This window comes from Oryzias latipes, chromosome 16, assembly GCF_053564925.1.
Source record: "Oryzias latipes strain Hd-rR chromosome 16, Olatipes_Hd-rR_3.1".
NCBI classification, from domain to species: Eukaryota; Metazoa; Chordata; class Actinopteri; order Beloniformes; family Adrianichthyidae; genus Oryzias; species Oryzias latipes.
This window is the reverse complement of record NC_136252.1, coordinates 32736840-32751224: the sequence shown is the minus strand read 5'-3', so window position 1 is coordinate 32751224 and position 14385 is coordinate 32736840. Positions and strand designations below refer to the sequence as shown.

Sequence of the window (14385 nt, the reverse complement as noted above, 5' to 3'; positions counted from 1 at the left end):
AAGGGGGGAACTTCAATAAGCTCCCAATTTATCGGGTTTCTTTCACTTTCAGACCACAGTGAAGTCAGATTCAGGTTGGATATTGGACAGATTTTTAATTTTCTTTATGAGGTTCTCATTTACTGGACCTGCTGGATCGACACCTTTAAACCTGACAGAACAGCAGACTTCAAAGAATCTCAGTTATTCTTTTGATGAGCAAACACCCCCAGCGACAAAATGAAGCGGTCCAAACTGAAGCGCGAACTTAGGAAGCAAAGCAGACTCGTACCTGAGCATGGAGCGCCCCACGCAGGTAGCACTCCCTCCACAGGCCCATGCAGGGCACCAGGAGGAGGGGCAGCAGGGGCTCGTAGGCGTCTGCGGGTCCCTGAGGTCCACACGTGGCGGTGAGCTTCCACGCCTTCAGCAGCCTCTCCAGACCGGGCACGTTCTCCGTCGACGGCGCCCTCCGGTGGCTCTTCTTGTAAACGCCCGAAGCACTGCTCCGCCATGGAGGCAGGTTTCCAGGACAGGTGAAGGACCCCCGGGAGAGCAGGAAGACCGAGCCGGGGGCGGAGTCAGCCGGCTGAGGAGCAGAGCTTCAGCTCAAACATAAACGGATCCAAAAACAACTTTCAGAATGGTTCACGTTTGGTTTTTCCCTAAATTCCACCGTTTCAAACTAAACTTTAGGCACAAGTCTTTACTAAAAAGGATTCACTCGGATCACAAGTGCTTTATTTCTAACGGAAAATCAATTTCCTGAAATCAAAATTCCTGACTGACACTCATCAAAGTCAGAGAGAGTCTGACCTTCGTCCCGCGTTCGTACCCTGTGAGCGTCCAGCTTCATGTTGAGGTTTCCGTTGAGCAGGGGCTGCGGTGGGGGCGTGGGGGGGACAGGCTGGGTGAAACAGGCTCGTCTGTCGGCGCTGTACTGCAGAGCCCAGTCCCACACCGGAGGAAGAGGAGGGTCCGACGGGTCCGAGGAAGAGTCCGGCTGCAGCGCGTCCCTCCAGCCGTTGACGGGCGTGTAGGACTGACCCAGATTCTGCAGATGGTCGAGAGCAGAGCGGCGGACTGATTTCAACCCAGAATCTGTCTTCATCCATCCTTTGATCACGTGAACCCAAGCCTACTCTGAACCAAATGCAATGAAGTGACCAGACCAATGAAAAAGTCCTGTTAATGCAGTTTGAGACAAGAACGTTTCAGCTGATCCTTAACAAAAGGGTAAACCTACAGAGTAAATCATATTTATCACAGGTTAAATTAGGGATGCCCCAATTAGTTCTTTTTTGTTCCGATCCGATTCTAAGTCATTTGATTTAGAATATCTGCTGATACCAAATACTGATGTACGACAGAATATCAGGGCCGTCATAAAAGCAAGACTAAAAATAAGAGAAAAATGTCCTAAAATTATGAGAAAAAGACAATATTTTACACAGATAAAGTCATAAAGTTATGCGGGGGAAAAATTATGAGAATAATGTTGTTAAGTCAGTCCTCAGCAGGCCTGTAAGCAAATAAATAAAAATTCTACCTGTCTTTTTCTGGCCCTTAAAGACTAAAATGTTTGTTTTTCTTGATGTAAACCAACATCTCTCGCCTGTTCTCATCAATGTTTGGTGCAGCGGGGGCGGAGACGATCTGGACTGAGTTGATGTCCCTGTATAGTTGCGGCTGTTTTTTTTTCAGATGTTTGTTGTATTCCACGCTGCCTTACCTGCACCTCAAATGCTAAACTCTGCAGTTTGCTATTCCAGAGATTTCGCGATTGCAAAGTCGCAGATTTGTTTTTGTGCGCCTCATGCTCAAACTGCTGCCATATTCTGCTGATGTTCATGAAATGCCAACCTTTACTAGGGTTATTTTTTGTGATAAAAAGCTTGGAATATATAGATCAAAATGATGAGAATACAATATTAATTTGAGGATCCAATAACTTCTCCTGATCAAGTCTTGTACAACACGATCGGATCAAGATTATCCCTGCTTTAGATGTTTGCTCCTGAAGCTAGCGCCATAGAAAAGGGCAGACGTGGCCGGCTGGGGAACGTTTCTCCATCTGACCTCCTCCGTACCTGCGATCGCTTGCATCTCTCTCGCTGACAGTTCCCCAGGAAGGTGGAGAAGAGCGGCAGGTGGATGCTGTCGTGCAGAGCCAGCAGGAAGTCGCCGGTCAGCTGGAAGCGAGACGGGAACTGGAACCAGAGCTGCCAGACGCAGTCCAGGAAGAGCAGAAAAACCGGAGCCTGGAGGGGAGGAGATGCACCACAGGAAGTTGGGATGAAAGGTGGAGAAAAAAAAGAAGAAGACAGAAATTCTGCACGGCTCCTCCGAACATCGCAACTTTCAAGGTTTTTTATAGTTAGGAATTAAATTTCTCACACAGATGAGAGCAATGGGATGATGGGAAATCAGATCCTTTAAAAAGCTTTTTTTGTCTTAAATGCTGTCGAGCAGGAAACACGTCTTTCTCCAACACAGACTGTGTTTGTTTGATCTTTTCTAGATTAAAGTCAGACTCCATATTGAAGACGTAAGAGATGCTGATTTGATTTGGGTCAGGTGGGAATCCTTTCCGGGTCACGCCGAGGCCTTTCTCCAGATTTGGTGTGATTGAATCAGGACCTGTGGGTGGGTGAGCTCCTCACCTCCTCCTTGTCGTTGTCCCGGTGGTAGTTGATGCGACTGTAGAAGCGGTGTCCCGCCATCACCCACTCCTTCTGCACCAGGCTCTGAAAGCCGTGCTGGCTCCGACAGTGCGGGTCGCTCATCACCTGCACCAGGCTGGACACCACGCAGCTCATGTCCCGGTCCTCAGGTTCTGCAGAACCAGAGGAAGACCACGAAAGCCTCAGTGGAGAGTTCAAATGGTCACTTTACTTATGCAAATCTATAAAATATACCCTTTTTTTCCTTTATCATTTTGATTTTTTAAAAACTTTTCAGCTTCAGATCTCACTCTATAGTCTGGATGTTGAACAGATCAATAAAACATTTTTTTTTTCTTTTCTCTGGAGCATCAGAGTGACTGAAAGTGAAGCAGCAGAGTCCTTCAGTCATCCTGCTGCTTCACCGTCTGATGAGGAAATTCAACATTACTTCTCAAAGTGCTCAGCAGGGACCCTGCTGGGGGACAAAGTCTGTTCCCTCTGCAACGAGGAAGAAGGTCAGCGCAGCTTCAGAATATCCAACTGAACTCAAATGTTTCCTGTCCCACATTCTTCTGTGACTGGCTGAACGTATTTTTTTATTTGTTTATTCTGTTTTAATGGTGGCCAAACACCTGAGTTTCTCTTAGCGTCACTTATCCTCCCGACTTTTTGGATTTGGCCTGTTTGTTCCAGAAGGGGTCTTCTGCTTTAGGAGTGAGGAGCTTCTTCTGCTGCTGCTGGATGAGGAAACACCACCACCACCTGGTGGGTTTATAAGGGAGGCTCAGGCGGTGTCACCCCCCCCCCCCCCTAGAACATCTGGGGGGGGGTCGCATAACGGGGGGCATTAAATGCCATGTGGCATTTAAAATCTATGGGGTTTCCAGATGAAATGATATATTTTTATGTATTTTAAGGAGGCTGTAAACACCCAGAAGATCCGGTTTCACCCAGAAAAAAAGCTCTTCAGAAGCTACAGTTGGTTAGATGTGGTGAAGGTGATGTCTGACACATTAATAGCGTGACTCAAACATGTTTTAAATACTTAAAGTGTTTTTACCCTTCAAAGCGTCGTTTGAGCGTTAAGGGCGTCCGTGGATCACCGGGTGAAAGCTCAAACTAAGGATCTGGAGATATGTTTCAGCAGGATGCATATCTACTCTTTTTGGTTCTGCATTTTGCATGAGAGCCTCTCTAGCCGTCTTTTGTGTGGACCTCTGGGCCGTGAGGCTCGGTGGAGTGTGGATGTTCACAGCTCCTTCGGGGCAGGGGGAGGTGATGTGAATAATGCATGAACAACATGAGCCCGGCGTCATGTGACTCACCTTGCAGGGCCACAGTCAGGTGACCGCTGCGGAGCAGACAGGCCACCTCCGAAGCTTTCCTCAGACAGAGCCTGCAGACACACAGGCAGATGCTAATACACCAGTAATAACCACAATAAGGTTTTTTTAAATACATAACCAGTTATAGATTAGGAATACAACCCGAAATGAGATTCAGTGCAGTTCACAAATCCACCACTAGAGGGGGTATTACATGCGTTTCCTTTCACTTCAATGTAAAAATCCAGAAAAAGATTGATTTTATGGCACATTTACAACTACTTCAGGTTGCCCAAAGAGCAGCTCAATATCTAAAATTAGTATAATATCACCACATAATGCCAGAACAATTTTCATGCATGAGTTTTTTTTTATTTTAATATTTTCCTGGACTTCTTAAGAGAACCAAACAGAATGTTTGAACACTTCGCTGGTTGACAGCTTTTTTTTTTTTTTTTTTAGATAGTTTTTAACATGTTTCCAACCACTGATCCACAGAGGTTGAACTGGGCAGATCCACTGGACCCGCTGGGGTATTGGGGCAGCTTTGTGAGTCCTGTGAGCCGATTCAATGGGCCAGAGGTTAGGGCTCATCCCGTTTCCCTGTCAGTCTAACTCTTTACCTCTCTTGGGTGACTGTTGTGCGCGCTCAGGGCGCCTGGGCCCGCCTGACTCCACACCTGGATGCCTTTCATGTCAGTCAGACTTCTGTGTTTGCACATGAAGCGGATGTACGGAGTGGAATCCTCACTCAGACGAGGCGTTACCTGACGTGGTCCAGCCAGTGGGTGCTCTCCAGCGTCGATAACCACTTATCGTCGGGGACAGACACAGATGTGGAAACGTCTGCAGGTCAAAGCAGGACAACAGCATCAGATGGGTGCCAGCCGAGGTAAAGGCCATGACCTGTCGGGGACTGCAGCCGTTCTAGAGACATTCTTCAATCAATATGTGTACTTTATTGTCCCGTGATGGACATTTGTCTTGGGCTGAGGAGCCCACAGCTACAATGTAAAGAAAGAAAAAAACAGAATACACAATAAAACAACACCCATAAAAACAGAGACACTTGCTCTAGACCGTTCACAGTTCGTTCAGCAGTCTTAGGGCTGATGGAGAGTTCTTAGAACTGTTGGTTTTATATTTGGCTGCTCTGAAGCGTCGTCCGGATGCTAATAGTTCAAAGTGAGGAAATCACTGAGGATTTTATGAGCTAGACGTGTCACAGAACACTCATAAATTTGCTGCAAAGATGGAAATTCGCGTGTACCTGTGACCTTCATGGCTGTCCTCACCATCGTCACCAATCAAACCAGACACACAGACCGTGGCGGATAACACTTTCAAGCACCGATGTGTAAAAGGTCCACATTATTTTGCTGCATAGAGCCTCAGACAGAAAGAGTGGATCCTTTGGGCCAGACGGGCACTGAGAGTCGGTGTGTCAGAGCAAACGTGAGAACGCTGAACCTTTACACGCCGTTTGTGTGAGAAAGGATGGAGTTTGGGCGCCTTGTTATCACCGCTGCTCCTCAGGCAGGGAGGGTTGTAGACATTACAGAAACACTTTAAAACTCTAAACAGAACCTACTGGAACAGACGTCCTTCAGGCTTTTGATAACCCTTCAAAAGGACAAAAAGACTTGTGTTGTGCACGCACTCACCTCCCAGACAGAGGGTGCGCAGGCGGCTGTGCGCCAACTGGATGTCAGAGGGGGAAGGCAGCTCGTCCCCCAGCTCCACCACCACGCACAGCGAGTTCTGGCAGCCGAACAGAACCATCTCCAGGTTCCTGCGGAGCAGGACGCCTGCTGTGAACAATCTGAGCTGCTGCAAGGCCACAAGGCCGATTCCTGTGCTGTTCTGCTGTCTCATCTGAGGGTGAACACAGTTCAGTGGTCTGCGGGTTATCGTATTAAAAGCACAGAGTTTTCATCTTCCCTGTTGGGAGGATTACAGGAAATCTGTTAATTCCAAACCGCATCAATAAAATTGGCCTCATTGAAAGGGTTCAGGGTGAATTTAGGAATCCTTCATCCCTTTTGCTTTGGTTTGATGCTTTTCTGGTGTCCTTTGAGCAGCACTTTGCTCCGGATTAGGGCTGCATGAGTATAACGTAACGAGAACCTCGGATGTGCTACCAAAAAAAAAATCAAGTTTGATTATCTGTGACGTCCAATTTAGTTAATCTTTATTTATTATTATTACAAATTGCAGATTTTAGGCGTATAAACTAAAACCAAATGCACTTCTGTCAAAGGAAGTAAATAAATGCTCAACGTGAAGGTTGTCGTTTTCAATTTAAAAGTCTAAAGTGTTTTGTAGATGGAAAATATGAGACTGAAGTTCAGTTTACACAAATAGGTTCTGAAAAACTGTTCTGTTATAAATATAGTCGACACTTTGATTAAAAAACTAAACCAAATTAGAAATCTTACTAAAATCTCATCATCAATTAGGTGACGTCATGTGACTGTCTGCTTGCTAGCATGGTGGAGAAGTTGTACAGAAATGTAAAATGTTAATCTAAAGGAGTTTTTTTGGTTTTTCCCTGATAAAATCAGTTTGTCAAACATGTTTTCTGTTGGAACCACTGTTGTCAGTTTAGATGAAAGGACTCCCGGCCTTTTCTAGTTGTTCCTTTTCTATTGAGGTGTCTTCATTTACGGTCTCCTCATCATCGATCTACTGAAACTGTAGACAGCTAAACTCTTGAGGATGGAAAAACTGTTGTTAAATGATCCTAAACTACAGTGGGGCGTTTATGTTTTGTTTACTGCTGGAGTTAACCAGGAAGTTGACAGGACTCCCAGACCTGATGTCGTCCTTCTCGTGGTAGATGTTGTTCTGGAAGATGGACATCCGCAGGAGGTCGCTGCCTCTGGGATGCCGCCAACACCAGCGCTGGAACGCAGAAAACACGCCAAAGTCACCCGCTGTATGGCGTTCTTCAGGACTAAGGAACCGCAGATCTCAGCTCATTCGTGCAAAGATCCACTCAAAGGAATCAAAAAGTCTCAAAATTAAATTAAAAAAAAAGAGGTTAGAAAAAAATTTGGTAAGTTGTTTTACTAGGAGTTTAATATAAAAATACTTATAAATATATTTGTGAATAAATGAACTATTTAATTTATTTTCCTTGAAATAAACCCATTAATCACCTTTCTGGTTCAACAGTTACAACCGCAATTATTATTGAAACATTTTCTAGTTACTTTGTGGTTAAAGTACGATTCCGATCATCTTTAGATCCATTTTCAAAACGTTTCCAGTGGTATTTTATTTACAATGATGCTGTTTTTAGCCAAAAAAAAACAGTTGTTTTCTAGGATACAGTTTCTGCAGAGCAGCAGGAGTTCATTAGAAATTCACCTAGCTTCTACGTCACAACTATGACCTTTTACAGCATTTTTTCGTCTGCTCCTGTTTCACAATGATTTGAATATAAAATTATGAGGTTAATCTGAAAGCTGCTGCAGTAAAGGCCTGGCAGAGAATACAGAAGGAGAAAACCCAGCATCTGGTGAATTCAGGCTGTCATTCAGGCTGTCAATGAAATGAAGGGATTGTGTTTTAAAAATGCTTTACTTTTTCACATTTTTATGCAATCTTTTTGTTCAACCCATGGAATAAAAGCTGAAAGTCTGCAGTTGTTTTATTTAAAATTCACTGTGGTAATGTACAGAAACTAAATTAGAAAGAATGTGTCTCTGTCCAAATATTTATGGTCCTGACTGTATTTGTCCTCCATCATCAGAAAAATGCCATAAGAACATGTTAATAACACCATAAATTAGTTTTTATGCTTCCTTTTTTATTCTATTGTTTTAATGCTTAAAAACTATTGGTTTTCTAAAAAAAATTTTTTTTAAATATAAAGGAACAACTTTGTTTATGTAACACAAAGTGAACTGTTGTAATGGCAAATCAAAGCAGTTTTTATTTCATTGGGATTCTGGATTTGTCCTTATTTATTCATAGATGTTATGAATATTGTTTTATGGGACAGAAACTGCACATTTATGTACATAATCGTATGAAAATGAGCAGCGTGGTCAAACTCACAGGAATACGTCCTTCATTGAAATGAGCGAAGCTCTTCTTCAGCTCCGTGTCCAGAACCTTCTGAGGAACCACGATGAACCTGGACAGACTGACAGAACCGGAGACGCTGGGTGTACGGGCAGCTTTCGGCTCTCGCTTCCTGCAGAGATGCAGACCCGCCTTCTTACCTGGTCGACATTTCGAAGCGGTCGTTGACGGAGCTGACTCTCCAGCCGGTGGCGCCGCACCGCTCCAGCTCCTGCTCCCAGTCTGAGGCCGAGTCGAACCAGTTCATGCGGGCGTCTCGGCGCCGGTTGCTTAGAAACTGCTTCATTTCTGGGGGAGGAAAATTGAAAAGGCACGTCAGCCGAGGGTTGAACTCCTGCCAAACTTCTTTTCATGCTTGAGATGCAATGATTGGAGCATCCTTGTACAATCCGACACCAAATATTTTCACTTCTTAAAGTAAAGACAGTGTTGTATTTTACATAAAAATAGTCATGTAAATGGGACCCCCCCCCACCCCACCCCATAATTACACACTTTCATGAATATAATATTATGCAACAGGACTGTATAAAAAAATGAAAAGGCAAAAAGGTTGTGTTGGATTATAGGAGCAGACAATAAACAATCACACGCTTTACTGTTTGCATGTCTATGTCATAGGTTTTGGATTTTTCCATTCGCTTCTTTGTCGACTCCTAAAATAAAATGAATCAAAACACAAAAACTAAAGAAGACAAACAAATAAATACACATCCATACACAGATATATTATTCCATAATTAGAATTATTTATGAATTGTTTGAAAAATAAAGAATTAAAATGTAAAATAAATAAAAATACACACATATGTATATAAATATCTAAAGAAATTCCTAGATTTTTTCTCAATAAGCTAAAATGAAACTCTGAAAAGCAGCAGAAGACCCAATTCTAGGTTTGAAAGTTAAAACGGACAATAACTGATTCATTCAGTCTATCGTCATAAAGTTAAGCTGGTTTTTGTTGTAAGTATAAACGCAGATAGACTCCAAATTATTTATTTTTATGGAGGGAAAACTTTCTTTGCTGCAACAGAAGTTCAATGAGGAAGAAGGTGGAGCCTGACGGTGGTCAAACGTGGGCTTCTACTGCGCCGATGTTGCGGCATCATGAAATTTTGGTTTAGTAAAAGTTGGCAGAAAATTTGCTGCATTTTTGTTGTTACACTTATCATGACGTTTTAAAGGGCCTAAGTAGTGCAAAATCAACTTTTTGAGCTTTAAAGTGGTTTATACTTTATAATGTTCAATCCTTACAAAAAAAACAACCCCAAAGAGGTATTTTGATCCATTCACGCATTTCTGAGTATTCCTCTAAAAAGCTGCTCTCTGAGGACCAGCCCCTCCCTTTCCGGTGGTTTTTCACTTTATGACATCACAAAGTGAGGAACAGCCCCTTCCAGGAGGAGTCTGCAGTGCCAGCTCCGCCTCCAGGCTAACATACACGCCCACTTTCTCCGCTGAGCTAGCAGGGATCAGCAAAACGCCTTTATTTTCTATGCACAACACGCACATCCATCTTCACAAAAGTTGGGATGCTGGTATGTTTTCCGTGGGAGAAACGCAGACACGCTGCCGAGGCCGACTCTAGGTTGACATCATGACATGGGCGGCAACCACAAAGGTGAGAAAGGCGGAGCCTCAGAAATCAAGTCGTCTTACTTTTGGGCAGGAAAATGAGCTGAAAAAATAACAAATATTTTATAAAAAAAAATGTGTTCTTAATGTAAAGTAGGATCATATGTATGTATATTCTTTACTCTGAATGATATAGACCCTTTAAGCCAGACTGAATGAAGTGACCAAAACTTCTACTATAGACTGCCTGAGCAGACTCACCTCTACCCCAGGGCAAGGTTGAGTGAGGGGTCATGCACTGGGTTTCTTCTTGGGGGGGGGTTGCTGCATCATTTATGGAAGAGCTGCCAGTGAGGGCCGGACAGCCTTGTGCAGCTTTAACCTATATAGTGACATACTGCAGCGAGTTTCCTGTTTCCTCTGAAAAACCTTTAACCCAGCATGAGAATGAAAGGCTGCTTTCACCACAGAGCTCCGTAAAAACACTCTCCCACTGTTTCATTTGGGGAGGGTTTAATCATTCTTAAATCATGCTTTTTAATTAACGTCAACACCCGCCTCCCTCTGCACCACAGGCCCCACTTAAACACAGATTGCCTCCCAAGCGGCTCCGCTTTGTCTCCCATTAAAACGCTGCGTCGGTCGACTTTAGTGCCATCGTGGTCTGAGCAGGAACGCTCCTGATTCAGCATCATCCCAGAGGAGCTCCGTCTCATTTACACAAGAACAATCTGATTAAGAAACCAGGTGGTTTCAAACGGCTTCTCTAGTAAGTCCAAAACCTGGTTTACAGGGTTTAAGGAAACCTGAGGAAGATGGTGTCTGTAAATTGTGTGGGCGTTTGCTTCTCACTTCAGGCATGAATATTCAACGAATTCCCAACAGGAACATAAGCAGAAGCGCTCAGTTCATCCTGATTTTCCTGGCAAAAATCAACTAAAATTTCCAGGATTTTATAAAAAAAAAAAATTCAAGAGTTCAAGTTATTTTAGATCCTGACTCCTTAAGAATCCAAAAAGCAGTGAGGCCCGCGTGCTCACCCACACTTCCAAGCGCAGCGTTCTGGAACGATAAAACCGATCCGGGTTTGAGAGGCTGGTAGGTCTTGGCGATGGTGTAGGTTATCTGAGGAGGGAAAGAAAGCACAGAGCCCATCAAAACGACCAGGGTCATCACCTTTCAAGCTCAGTGGTCTACGAGGCAGATCATCTTCTCTGAGCAAAACTTTCAGCTCGGAGACGCCGATGTCCGACAGAAACCAGAGCCTTGAATCTGAGGAAGAACACGATCACTGAAAGACAGAGCGGCGCTCAAACATTCGCCGCTGCTTCGATCTCAGGATGAACGTGGGGCAGAAACCCCTCCCCTTCACACCGAATTTCAATGCTATTCAATTCAATTCAACTTTATTTGTATAGTGCTTTTCATGCTACAGAGCATCTCAAAGTGCTTCCCATAATAAAATAAATATTAGTAAAATAAAAAAACAACAAAAAAACTATGGTTAAAATAGTAAACATAGTAAAAAAAATAAAATACTACTAATAAAATAAAGAATAATGTAAGAATGTAAACAGCTACACCAGTACACTCGAAATGAATTGATGAGATTTATTAAAAAAATGTAAAAAATTGCACAATACCAGTGGCTGCAAACTACCCTCACATACAACTCTATACAAGCATGACAGCAAATCAACAGAAGGAGTTCACACAGTGACTTAATGTAGGACCAAAGGTTCAAACCTTAAAAGAGATTTAAAACACCCGTAAAACACACGAACTAAAACCTGTAAAGGTCAAAAACACCATATGAAAACAGCTTTTAGTATTAAAACTGGTAAATCTATCAGACATACAAGTTATCACGCGAGCACATCACCTTAAACATAAAACAAAAGTTCCAGGAAAACTCAAGGAAAACTCGCCATTCTAGCACATTTAAGGTTACCTTTTATAGCAAATGTTGCCAACTTTTGCAATTAGAGTATTGCACAGCTTGATATCACGATACATTTGCGATGCAGGTCTAGTTAATATCCTATTTCCTTTGTGTGCATATGGTTTTTTAACCCTCTGCCTTTTTTAAGTCTATTTTATGTAAAACACTTTGTGTTTCATCTAAATGAGAGCCGCTACACAAATAATAAGGTTGGAAGTTCAAATCAGCCTTTCCATTGGAATCCAGCAGAATTGCTGTGGTTTTCACGGTGTTGTTAGGAGAGTAGGAGCCTCCGCCTCCATCAGTGGACCTGGACTCACCTCTAACACCTGGGCGTCCGGAGTGAGGCGGTCAAACAGGAAGCAGATGACCCGCATGTCCCTGCAGTAAAGCAGCAGCTCCTCCGGAGTGAACTTCAGCGAGGAGTTTGGACTCACCAACTTGGTTCTGTTTGGCCCCACTGAGAAAAAACGCTAAGTTTAGCAAGAATACAACAACAAAATAAACATTTTAAATTAAAAAACACATGTACGGAGGTGCAAAACAAACACGTGTGTCCAAAAAGGTTGTTCTTTGGTTTATATTTTTTTACGAGGTTTGCTGTTCCTGATGAGTTTTATTTCTTTTTTCTCTTTTGTTTCCCCGATTTTAGCTTGCCATCTCGCGGTGGGTGGAGTATCCTTGCCCCAGGTGGAGGAATTTAAATATCTGGGGGTCTTGTTCACGAGTGAGGGAAGACCGGAGCGTGAGATTGACAGGCGGATCGGAGCGGCGTCCGTAGTTATGCGGTCGCTGTATTGGTCCGTTGTGGTGAAGAGAGAGCTGAGCCGAAAAGCAAAGCTCTCAATTTACCGGTCGATCTTCGTTCCAATACTCACCTATGGTCATGAGCTATGGGTCATGACCGAAAGAACGAGGTCCCGAATACAAGCGGCTGAAATGAGCTTCCTCCGTAGGGTGGCTGGGCGCTCCCTTAGAGATAGGGTGAGAAGCTCGGCCACCCGCGGAGAGCTCGGAGTAGAACCGCTTCTCCTCCACATCGAAAGGAGCCAGTTGAGGTGGCTCGGGCATCTAGTCTGGATGCCTCCTGGACGCCTCCCTGGAGAGGTGTTCCGGGCATGTCCCACTGGGCGGAGGCCCCGGGGAAGACCCAGGACACGCTGGAGAGATTACATCTCTCGGCTGGCCTGGGAACGCCTCGGGGTCCCCCCAGAGGAGCTGGAGGAAGTGGCTGGGACGAGGGAAGTCTGGGCATCTCTGCTTAGACTGCTGCCCCCGCGACCCGGTCCCGGATAAGCGGAGGAAGATGGATGGTTTCCCCGATTTTATTGTTTTTGTGTTTGCAGCTCGTTCTTTTGCCATTCCAATTGTCTTCACTGTGTCTACGATGAAGTATGTGTCTACATAAAGTCATTGGTTGTGCTCCTAACATTGTTTACATTGTTGGTGTTTGTCATGTTCCTGTAATAAGCAGCATATCACAAACATGCGGATAATCGTCACATTTTGATGTTTTTCCCTCCAACTTTATTTGCAGTTTCACTGTAAACCATTAAAATAAAAGAAAAAGTCTCACCAACGACGACCTTCTCTATCGACGCCAAAGCCACATCGTGATCTCCCAGAAGAACCGGGTCCGTGTTGTCCTGCAGGAAAATGTGCAGCATCAGTCTTCGACGTACGCCACGACCTCGCGGCTGGATGGGCTCGGATGGGAGGAGGCGAACGGACTCACGTCGGGTTTGGGGCCGTCCTGAGGAACGAAGGCCACTCTGAAGTGGGTGCAGAAGAGCGTCCCCGACATCCAGCCTCGACCTTCTCTGGCCGTCAGCTTCTTCCTCACCATGAGAGCTCTCTGCAGCACACACTCGCCTGGTGGAGACACACGCCTGCCATGAGTTCCTCCATCATACACTGATCCTCACTGAGGATCTCTGGTCTGACGTGTTCGCATAGAGGACGACAGATTGAGATGAGGTCAGAGGACACAACAGGAAGTAGGCAGACGGCGTCACGAAGGAGAGGGAGGGGGTCCTCAAACATGTCCTAGAATTGTTAGCAGCCCGTGACCAGAGAACAATAAGAGGCACTAAAGGCTCCTAAAAACCATCTCAGTGATGTCACAAACATCAAACCCTGGAGGAGGGGGGGGTCACAAATAACATCCACACGTCAACACATTCACGGGGGGAAAAGATGAAAGCCTATAGCCAGCCAGAAAGCGGGTTTCCATGGTAACAGAGTCAAGGATAGGACAGGAGCGTGTGATGAAACAGAGGCGGGCTGCTACGTTCTCTAAATATGAAAAACTTCACCTTCCAGTTTAGCTTTCCGGACTCTTCGCTTATTCAGCGTGTTGTGGAGGGGGGCAGGAAGCTAACAGGAAGTGACCATTTTCACAAATGAAACAGTCGTTTAGGCTGCGACAGAGAGCGGAAGTCCCCCCCCCCCCTTCCCCAACGCCCTCATTAACTGCGTCTTTGAGCCGCGAGCGGCGATTGTGTTGACGCTCTCTTTGAGCGTCTTCTGGAGCTGAAAACATCCCTGTCGACCACATGTTGGAGGAGGAGGAGGAGGAAGAGGAGGAGGAGGAGGAGGAGGGGGGTCAGCAAACACAGCCCTGTAGGTCTTTGTTTCCTGAGAGGAGACTTTCTTTAACCAGAGGATTGGAGTCATCAGGGAGTGAAGTGGAGATGTTTGAGCCCACACCCCCTGAAAAACAACCCATTTACCGTTGACCACGATCATGGAAGAGTGTTTGGAAAGGTGCAGCCGATGCAGCTCGATAAGCCTCAGAGTGGGC

At 44.8% G+C, this 14385-nt stretch overlaps 1 protein-coding gene across 2 annotated transcripts in view; it reads right to left on the bottom strand.

Annotated features, from left to right (window-relative positions):
* The window catches only part of mtmr11 (myotubularin related protein 11), a 33746-nt gene that overhangs the window by 2715 nt on the left and 16646 nt on the right, over positions 1-14385 (bottom strand). The window contains exons 3-16 of one of the 2 annotated variants that reach the window (XM_023964053.2): positions 13318-13454; positions 13159-13228; positions 11903-12042; positions 10681-10765; positions 8203-8350; positions 8036-8123; positions 6786-6874; positions 5635-5762; positions 4738-4816; positions 3971-4041; positions 2643-2815; positions 2070-2240; positions 815-1033; positions 272-568 (exon numbers count right to left, since the gene is read on the bottom strand). In XM_023964053.2, the coding sequence (XP_023819821.1) occupies positions 272-568; positions 815-1033; positions 2070-2240; positions 2643-2815; positions 3971-4041; positions 4738-4816; positions 5635-5762; positions 6786-6874; positions 8036-8123; positions 8203-8350; positions 10681-10765; positions 11903-12042; positions 13159-13228; positions 13318-13454 (1895 nt within the window). Of the gene's footprint in view, positions 1-271; positions 569-814; positions 1034-2069; positions 2241-2642; positions 2816-3970; positions 4042-4737; positions 4817-5634; positions 5763-6785; positions 6875-8035; positions 8124-8202; positions 8351-10680; positions 10766-11902; positions 12043-13158; positions 13229-13317; positions 13522-14385 lie in introns of both variants that reach the window. The other variant, XM_078932612.1, reaches the window with a different exon arrangement.